At 42.9% G+C, this 10,688-nt stretch overlaps 1 protein-coding gene across 1 annotated transcript; it reads right to left on the bottom strand.

The window, feature by feature from the left end:
* Positions 1–4,971: 4,971 nt before the first annotated feature.
* Positions 4,972–9,498, bottom strand: LOC143420858 (protein NLRC3-like). Its single transcript, XM_076889327.1, has 3 exons — positions 9,424–9,498; positions 7,228–7,432; positions 4,972–7,076 (listed from the first exon to the last, which is right to left on the bottom strand). Exons 1-3 carry the CDS (start codon positions 9,424–9,426, stop codon positions 5,278–5,280), a joined length of 2,007 nt encoding a protein of 668 aa, XP_076745442.1. The 5' UTR covers positions 9,427–9,498; the 3' UTR covers positions 4,972–5,277.
* Positions 9,499–10,688: the final 1,190 nt, after the last annotated feature.

Genomic DNA, 10,688 nt, shown 5'->3' with positions numbered 1-10,688 from the left:
GCAGCATAACTAAGGGATGGTTCAGGGTCACCTGATCCAGCTCGAACTATAAGTTTTATCAAAAAGGAAAGTTTGAAGCTGATCTTCAAAGTAGAGAGGGTGTCTGTCTCCTGAACTCAAACTGGGATCTGCTGCCACACCCAGTCCAACATAGCCAGGCTTTCTTTGCTGCTTTGACAAAACCTCAAATCCCAGTCAGAGATGATGAGCATCATCACAGTGATGATCATTTCTCTGTAACCCAGGCTTTCTGCTTCAGGATCTGTGCACGCTCACAGAACAAGGAGACCTTTAAACATCATTTCACTAACTGGATGGACTGAGCTCAGCCTACAGATGAACTGGTGCCAGAGATCATAAAGAACATCAAACAGTCAAATTCAACACTTTAATGGAAATATGAGATTAATGCTGCAGACAATCATGAAGCTGCTGAATTCATGAACATCAAGAATGCAGCGAGTGGTAAAATAAAGATTTGACCTCAGTGTGCTCAGTGTTCCTGTCTATTCCTAACATATTCCTAACATGATAGCTGCACTTTAGAGCTCTAAAACTGGAACTGACACATGTTTAAACTCCACATGTTACTCAGTACATCCAGTTCTGACACTCGCCCACAGTCCAACAAAGGAAACATGGAGATCACATCAGTTTGTCATCAAAGTCTAATTATTAGGGCAACTTAACCTGTTATTATCTCGTTAACTCATTAACTGATTAACGTCAGCAATTATTTTAATCACAGTTTTTAAAATCATGATTATTGTGAAAGTGCTCACTGGCTCTGAATATAACAGCCATGGGTCACAGGAGGGATGTTGATCAGTGCTGGCTTGAAATGGGCGTCATTATGCGTCTCAGCCAATGGGAGCATTGAGGGTGGGCCTAATACTACTGCAGCGCTCACATGACCCAGGACAGAAAGAAAGGGGCGGGGACAGAAACATGGAGACAGGTACAGATCTTTGACATGTTCATTTTAAACTGTTCCAGGAGGCAGTGTTGATACAACTAAAGTTATCTGTTGTTGAAGAAGTCGGTCTGAGGAACGTTCTTAGGATCAACAAATGACGGCATGTATGAGCCTCAAGACGCAGCATCACAAGAAGAACACATGAGCTGTAGAAAAAGGAGAGACTACGAAAGCCACGGCGTTACAACATGAACCAGCTGTTACAGATGTAACACATGAGCTGCTATTAAACATGATGTATTTCTCAGTGTCCTGTCTGTGTGTGAGAGACAAACAGCCTCTGTATGTGTGTGTAAATACAGCATGAATATGTAGAGGACATGTTTGTGGATATAAGTAAATGAAAGCTCTGCGTCATTTGAATCTTCTTGTTTCTGTTGCAGGTCTGTGACTGAACTTCTGGGAGGAGAAACGTTGGTTTCATGCTCTGTGATTCTGTGTTTTGTCATCTCTCTCAGGTGATGGAGAGCTCAGGTGATGACCCCGCCTACGTGGTCAAATTCAAGTCTACATTCAGAACAGACCTGGAGACACGCAAGCAAAATGCCAACATTGTATATGTGAAAACTGCTGCTGGAGCCAGATTCAAGGAGCTCAAGTGTTTACCCAGATCTTACTGAACTTACTGCAGGAACAGAGGGTTGTTGGAGGGAAACCTGTGGAAGCAACAACATCCGAGCCACCAGAGAAGAAGTTGGCCCTGTTGGTGCTTCATCAGAGTGTGAACAGGAGGAAGACTCAGCTGAGAACAGTGTGGTGGACACAGAGCAGAGCCCACCATCAGTACAGAGGCCTGTCCATTAGAGTGCTGCTCCAACATGCAGCACATGTACTTGGCCACAGCTGCAACATCTGTACCTGTGAAAGCTTCTTCTCTGTTGCTGCTCATATTGTGCAGAAGAAGAGAGTTTCTTTATCATCAGAAAATGTCAATGAGCTTGTGAGTCTTAGCAGCTGGCTCGGTGCAGAGGAGGAAGAACATGTCAGTCAGAGGAAGATAAATGCAGTTCATGTTGTCAACTCAACCTGGACTGTTGAAAGAGTTTTTCTTTGTCTGGTTTCTGACTGAGATTCTCCAAAGGAAATCCAGCACAAACACACACTTCACACACTCAAAGTCCTGCACAGTAAATGAGCTGATGAGCGTTTGTGCTGCTGCCTGATAACAGAACAATAGTTCTGCTGCTTCCTGTTCTGGAAACACACATTTATAAATGTTCACTTGCTGTTGATCAAAGGTATGTTGGTGGCTCTGGACGCTGAGGGAACTTTGTAAAAAACTAGATCAAATGTTAACGTCCTGGCAGAGGCAAAGAACTTTGATTTGATATTTGATTAGATTCATGTTTCAGCTCAGACTGACAGAAATATTTGAACTGCTGCTGTGTTAAAGGGAACACTGCTGTTAGAAAGCACCTGATCTGTTTCTGCACACTGAATGTTGCACTTCTCATACTGCAGTACTATTAAAATAAGTACACAATGCACTACTTTTGAACTCATGATCGAATGTTGCTGTAACAAAGCCATTAATGTGATTCAAAGTGTTCATGGTTTCCCAGCACAACAAATGATTGCACAAGTGTGACTGATCCACTTTCTAATGTGTGTGTAGCCCACACTGTGTGTCACTGTGTCACAGGTGAGGCTGTGTGTCCAGGTTCTATGAGGACAACAGGATATAGTGACTGAGTCCAGCAGCTTAAAGTCTGACTCCATCCTCCATTTAAATAACTCACAGCAACAACTGAATAGCTTTGCCTTTGTGTAGCTGACACTTCATTTTAATGTCCTTCTATTCTGGTTCATCTGGTCTCAGTTTCTATAAGCACACAGGTTTCATCAGGACTCTATGACCTCAGTAATCTTTGCTGGGCCTTAATGCTCTGAACAAAGCTGCACATCACAAGACTAAATAGAAATGAATCAGTCTTTCATTCTCACTGCTGTTTGACTTCAGCTCTCAATGTCCCACCATAACCCATGGAAAGAATTACTGTCCATCCAGGCTGCTGAACATGAAGCTGAAGAAGGTGGCGTATTGTGAGGGCTGATGGAGATGATGATGAGGAATCCAGGAGCAGTGGGTGGATGGCAGCATCAGCATGAAGGATCAGTGTGAGAACACATCATCATCCACAAAGGAAACCAGTCTGAGTGTCTGACGCTCTTGTTAGAAAGACGCAGTCCCAGCAGTTAGCTTGTCTGCTAGTTAGCTGAGAGCTAACTCACTTGTACATTGAATACCAAACTGTGTAAACCAGGGGTGTCAAACATATGGCCCGTGGGCCAAATCCAGCCCTTGAGATAATTTCATATGTCAAATATTGATGAATTTTCAGGCTTGCTGATAATCAATGTGAGCACGGCTGAGATGTTATTCTGATGAGCAAACCATGTGGCCAAACACTTTCAGAGACAGACTGGGATCATACCATTATGTGAAAGAGGAAATGTCCCATAGACAGCAAGGGTAGTGGTAGAGACCAGTACACAGAGAAATGGGAGCTGTACTGAAATGCAAGCGTGTCAGGAAAGAGTGAAAAGGCAAAATGAGCAGCATCTGGCTGCATTTCAGTGATATTGGAGACCACAAAGCTGAGTGCAACATTTATACAGGAGATATACAGGAGACGCTGAGAGTAGAACTGATAAAATTAGGAGCTGGCTAAAGTGAGACCCATTTTTATTTCCACCCATTTTCCATTGTGGAGGACAAAAGGTTTCAAACTGGTCCAGGTCTTAAACCTCACGTGTTCTTCCTAATAGCAGTAAATGGATAGAAATAAGGCTTTTATGAAAACACTGAATAAAACTTGCTGCCTTTAAAAAGACTAAATGTACAGTTCAGTATTGAATCCTACATAAAATAAACTATATATAAAGTGTGTCTGAATGGCAGAGATGCAGAAATATGTGCATGTAGCACAGAGCCACGGCTCAGTGTCTGAATGAGTCTCACAGACCTGAATGTGCTGTTGAAGCCATTTATAATTATAACGTAATTCTTTACTCGTTTGATCTGCTCCTTACCACAAGCCACCAGACGTAGAAGGTTTTGGACTTTTAACTATATTTTCTGAAGTTTTACAACTTTTCTTACTGTTAAAAACCTTGTTATGGCCATTCATGCTGTACAAAGTAATTAGACATGTGTGGTATCTACAGAAACGTCAGGATCTCAGCTAAAAGTTCACAAAACCATCTCAACAACCACCAAACAGCTAAAACAGCAGGTGAACAGATCACACAAAAAAGATGTAAACACAAATCCCCCTGATCATCTGTTTTTTAAACATGAAGCGTCGTTTTGGACGTTCATTTACCGCTGGTTCAGTGAATTTTGGTTGGACAGTGATGAAACCTGCAGCCTCAGAATCTGTGAGAAGTCTGCTTTCAGCACGCGACAGCATTGTTGTGTTGTGTGGATCCACCTCTGCAAACTCATCACTGTTTCACCATCATGTTTCTACTTAGACAATAACAAAGGAAGCAGTTCCCAGGAACTACTTCCTGTCTTGTTAACATAAGAGTATGTTGCCCTTCAAAACACCTCCACTTCTCCTCTTATTAGAGGACTGCCTTATTATTAATCTGCTAATTCTGTCAGTTGATGAAAGAAAAATGCTTGATCTCACCTGAGAGTTTCCAGTGTACAGTGTGGACTCTTCAGTCCTTCAGACAGAAGCTTCACGCCTGAATCCTTCAGGTTATTGTTACTCAGGTCCAGCTGTCTCAGATTAGAGGTCTGAGAGCTGAGACCTGAGGCCAGAGCTTCACAGCTTCTCTCTGACAGGTCACAGTGACTCAGTCTGAAAAATAACAGATAAACAATTACAAAAATAAAACACTTATGTTGAAGTGTAATGAGATACTATTATATTTAGCAATATTTCATCTTGTTTTGTCAGGAAACTGAGCACTGATGCAGAGCAACATGTGGAGAGAATCAGAGGAGAAGAAGTGAAGAGAGAACAGCAGTAAAACAACACTGAATTGTTCAGTGTGCTTTTGATATCAACAGAATGTGTCAAATTTCTTTATTTTGTATTTGTTTTAGTAGAATTGATGATTATCACTTAGATAACAACCACAGGCCAGGTCTAAATTGCACTTTGGTGACAGTTACACCCAGAAATATTTCAGAAACGTGGACAATTTGTGCTCCATTGTATTCAGTATTGAACAAACTGAGTACCGATGACCACTTAATATTTTTGATATTTTATTTGAGTTGTTCCACCTGATCTGTGTTAACTAGAATAAACATTTAAAAGCTAAAGCTATGATCACACATGTACTCACAGAGCTTTGTTGGAGGCTTTGACCACTGGCAGCAGCCTCAGAAGAGCCTCCTCTGAAGCAGAGTATTTCTTCAGGTCAAACACATCCAGATCTTCTTCTGATGACAGGAAGATGAAGACCAGAGCTGACCACTGAGCAGGAGACAGTTTATCTGTGGAGAGACGTCCTGATCTCAGGGACTGTTGGATCTCCTCCACTAGAGAACGATCATTCAGTTCATTCAGACAGTGGATCAGATTGATGCTTTTCTCTGCAGACAGATCCTCACTGAGCTTCTCCTTGATGTACTGGACTGTTTTCTTATTGGTCAGTGAGCTGCTTCCTGTCTGTGTCAGCAGACCTCGTAGGAGACTCTGATTAGTCTGCAGTGAAAGACCCAGGAGGAAGCGGAGGAACAAGTCCAGGTGTCCATTTGGACTCTGCAAGGCCTTATCCACAGCACTCTGGTGGAGAGACTCTTTTTTTCTAAAAAAACTAGACCGCTTGGAGGTTGTTTGCTGTTGTTCCAGCAGATTGAGTCCAGAGTTGATGAAGGTCCGATGGACATGAAGAGCAGCCAGAAACTCCTGAACACTCAGATGGATGAAGCAGAACACCTTGTCCTGGTACAGTCCTCTCTCCTCTTTAAAGATCTGTGTGAACACTCCTGAGTACACTGAGGCTGCTCTGATATCGATGCCACACTCTGTCAGGTCTGATTCATAGAAGATCAGGTTTCCTTTCTGCAGCTGATCAAAAGCCAGTTTTCCCAGAGACTCCATCATCTTCCTGCTCTCTGGACTCCAGTGTGGATCTGTCTCAGCTCCTCCATCATACTTGACCTTCTTCACTTTGGCCTGAACCACCAGGAAGTGGATGTACATCTCAGTCAGGGTCTTGGGCAGCTGTCCTCCCTCTCTGGTTTCCAGCACATCCTCCAGAACTGTAGCAGTGATCCAGCAGAAGACTGGGATGTGACACATGATGTGGAGGCTTTGTGATGTCTTGATGTGGGAGATGATCCTGCTGGCCTGCTCCTCATCTCTGAATCTCTTCCTGAAGTACTCCTCCTTCTGTGGGTCAGTGAACCCTCTGACCTCTGTCACCATGCCAACACAGTCAGGAGGGATCTGATTGGCTGCTGCAGGTCGTGTGGTTATCCAGAGGCGAGCAGAGGGAAGCAGTTTCCCCCTGATGAGGTTTATCAGCAGCACATCCACTGAGGTGGACTTTCTAGGGTCAGTTAGGATTGTAGTTTTGTGGAAGTCCAGAGGAAGTCGACACTCATCCAGACCATCAAAGATGAACACAACCTGGAAGTCTTCAAAGCTGCAGATTCCTGCTTCTTTGGTTTCAGTAAAGAAGTGATGAACAAGTCCCACCAAGCTGAACTTTTCCTCTTTCAGCACATTCAGCTCTCTGAAAGTGAATGGAAATATGAACTGGATGTCCTGGTTGGCTTTGTCTTCAGCCCAGTCCAGGCTGTATTTCTGTGTTAAGACTGTTTTCCCAATGCCAGCCACTCCCTTTGTCAGCACTGTTCTGATTGGTTCATCTCTTCCAGGTGAGGCTTTAAAGATGTCTTCTTGTCTGATGGTTGTTTCTGGTCTGTCTGGTTTCCTGGATGCTGTTTCAATCTGTCTGACCTCATGTTCATCATTGACCTCTGCAGTCCCTCCCTCTGTGATGTAGAGCTCTGTGTAGATCTGATTCAGGAGGGTTGGGTTTCCTGCTTTAGCGATGCCCTCAAACACACACTGGAACTTCTTCTTCAGCTTAGACTTAAGGTTACGATGACAAACTGCAGCTGGAAGTTCTGAATAATAATAATAAAAATACAACTTTAACAATCATATTTTACAAAATGCTGATGACAATTTCTGACCCACTGAGAAATGACTGAACACACTGGTGTCACAAGTCTCTCATTTATCCAGCAGCTTAAATCGTTAGATAAATCCTCTTACGTCTCTGCAGACGGTCAGCCAGCTCCTCCTGCTTCATTCTCCTCAGGAAGTCCACTGTGATCTTCACAAATGCCTCTCTGCTGTTTCTCCTCTGCTCATCATCCTCCCTCTGAAACTCCAAGCACTGGGGCTTATTTGGATTCAGAGCCTTCTGGATCTTCTTCAGCTCGTTCTTCACAAAAGTGATGATGTTGTCCTCCAGCAGCTGGAACAGAATATTTATGAATGACCCACCACTCTGAACTTTAGTCCACACAACATCCACTTCTTTACGATCAAGGGGCATATCATCCACGAACTCTTTACCAATTATAGGTTTGACTTTATCTGATTAACTGAGACTTTCTCCACAACTCCATGATCCCAAAACGTTGATGCTGTTCATATGAATGCAGCGATTTCAGTGGGAGAAACATTTCACTGGTGTTCAGAGCTGAACTACCAACAGGTTGATGATCAAAGCCAGAAACTTGGAGATGTTTCAGGTGACTGAGTTGATCGTACAGACAACTGGTCTTAAAGGTTCACTCTGTTTACGCATACAGATCAGTATTTAAGGTTTGACTCTCATCATCCACTGGGGCACAAACTGGGCGTCATCAGGACACTACAACACAGAACAAACACCATCCCCACAGACACAGCAGCCAGCGAAGCAGAAGAACTTCACATCAAGAAGGTCCTGAGTAAATGTGAACGCTGGTTTGAGGGCGGAGTCAAGGAGGCCATTTATGTGAAAAGGAAAGACCATCTCTGAATGGAGGAGGGGCCTAAGGGTACAACTGTCACCATCTTACATGCTGTGATTGCAGCCATTCCCCAGCTCTCTGTGAACTGGACTCATGACCATTGATCAACAACCATTGATCAATGGTCCTGACAATATGCGTACCAATGATCAATGAACTGACCTCCCAGCCCATTGTTCCTTCAGTGGGCTGGTTTCAGTCATACAAATGTCCTGTTTATGAGATTGAAACCTGCAGTCAGCTGAGACTGAAGAAGTCACCTGATGATGATGAAACGTTTCTCCCACTGAAAACATCCAGATGAACAGAATCAAGCTTTTTGGGATTTACGTACCTGGATGATTGAGCATCAAGACACAACTCTGTGACTTTTCTCAGATGAATAAATCCTCTCCTCCAGCTTTGTTTACATCTACCAGCCCTGTGGCGCTGCCCAGGGACAATAATCTATGTGAGAGGTGGAAAGTCATACAGGTGTCTGCTCCTGCCTTCAGTTATTTTATCTACTGTGTGTCAACTGGCTGAACCTCCTCCAACTGTCTACTGTCTCCCTAAACTCAACAATGACTTCGTGATCTATCCATTCTCTGACCAAAGACATCCTGCTGCAGGAGGTTAACATAGCAGCCAATGATGATCCCACTCACTGTGAACAACACATTTGGACCTGATTTGCTGCTCTGGTTTACACGTGAACTTCCACTGCTGCTGTCACCAACTTGAGAGGCTCTACAGAAAAACTGGACTTGTCCATAAAAAGATGTATAAAAATCATAAACTACATTATAAGGACAGCATTGCTCAATCAACTCTAATTACTATGACCATGTTATCTCTTCTAACTAAGGTACAGACACTCAAACTTGCTGCTTTCAGTGAGAAGTCAAATGTCTGAATATGAGCTGGAAGCCACTGAGAGTCCTCCTCCTTCCCGTGGGGTTTACTTTCTCTACTACTTTCAATATAAACACGCCCCTTTCATGCACCTGCAGAGCGCCACCAGCAGATGGAGCTGTCTTAAACAAATCCACTTGGATAGTTAGCTGTAGATGACTTTATCAGTATGATTGTAGGATTTTGAGTTATTCTTCAGATTTATTTAAACTCTTATATTGTGCACAAGTGTTGAGCGACCCATAATTTCTCTGTACTTTTCATAAGAGCAGCCAGACTTTCAGCTAGTTTTTCTTTTTTAAGAGATCAAAGTTATTGAAGAAACAGTTATTCAGCTTCATTCCCACTGATCTCGACTACAAACTGTTTCACTTTGGTTTTTGTTTAAAGCCTCGATGTTTAAAACGTTTCCCTGTGATCACATTTGCACCGTCTGATTTCAAAGTTTGTTTCTTTTGGTCATTTAGTCCACAGAGTCCTTGGTGTTCTGAAAGGGACCTATAAATAAATGCATTATTATTAATAATAAAGTAGTTGTTGTACATGTACAGACCATAAATATGGAGTCCAGCTGTGTTTGATGCTGCTGGGCAGACTGACCACTGGGAACCTCTGAGCTCTGCTGCTCCACTCTGTGGAGGAACCATGAAGGATTAGATCAACACAGGATAACGATCCAGGAGTTTCTGCTCAAATAACTTCATCTGAATCAAGTCTGTCAAGTTTTAGACTCTCAGATTCTGAAGATATATTTTCTGTTTTCTATGAACTTTCTTTCATCAGTGATGGAAGTGATGATGCTGCAGAAGCTCAGAGGAAACTTTGAGAAAACTGTGATGAACCATCAACTAATGCTCTCAGGAGGCCAAAGGTCCCTGAATGTAACTGTGCAGTAGATTCAACGAGTGTTTGAAACCTGACCACTTCCATATGTTTTCATTCTAACACAAGAAGTCCTTTTCTCATTGCTTTGATTTGAGTTTTCATTTGAGTTTTCCGAGTCTCGTATTTGGAGTCGAGTCTAATCAATGATCTGACAGAAGAACATTAAAAAGGATTTACCAGTGCTGTCAAAATTAACATGTAGGGTTAGGGGTTCATCTGTTATCATGATTAACATGATAAAAACCTTTAACACGACACATCTGGAGAGCAGAACGACTCAAAATCCCTGAAATGTTTCTATCAACGCACTTCGAGCAGTTTGTCCGAGTAGAGTTACCTTTGCACACGTGCAGATGTGCAGCACATCTGTTAGTGACGGCAGCTGAACCAATCAGCTCAACATGGAAGATGACAAACACACACTGACCTCCCGATGGAAAGTTTGAGTATTAAAAAAATAACAAGACGGACCAGCCGACCAACATGAAGGATTCTGCACATCGTGACAGAAGGAATTTTCTTTTCACCGAAGCACTTCCAGCTTAAAATATCACAACGATGCAAAGCACTGATGACACAACTGCCAAGTGGACAAACTGCAGACCTGTTAGTGTTGTTAATAACATAGTTTTGGTTCCTCATGTCAAAGACTTGAAGAAGAGTGACAGAGAGTGTTAGACTGCTGCAGGATCAGTGCCACCTCCACAGACCTGTGAAGAAAATGATTGTTTGACAGATGGGCTCAGATTCAGGATCAGCTGAGGAGTTTGTGGCTGACAGAATCCTGCAGGTACAGAGCAGAGCCCATCATTAGCATGCAGGACTGTCCCTGGGGGGGTCGGCTCATTCAGGAGGTTAATCAATGTTTACATGTTCAATAAACATGTTAAGTGTGTAAATTTGCCCTTTTCTCTCGAGTCTGTTTGCTCATGA

Source organism: Maylandia zebra, linkage group LG2 (assembly GCF_041146795.1).
Source record: "Maylandia zebra isolate NMK-2024a linkage group LG2, Mzebra_GT3a, whole genome shotgun sequence".
NCBI classification, from domain to species: domain Eukaryota; kingdom Metazoa; phylum Chordata; class Actinopteri; order Cichliformes; family Cichlidae; genus Maylandia; species Maylandia zebra.
This window is presented reverse-complemented; position numbering and strand designations above follow the sequence as displayed.

Excerpts from the sequence above, each read along its gene's own strand:
- LOC143420858 (XM_076889327.1), bottom strand. Across the intron at positions 7,077-7,227 it reads GGCTGACCGTCTGCAGAGAC|AACTTCCAGCTGCAGTTTGT; the intron begins GTAAGAGGATTT and ends ATTATTATTCAG.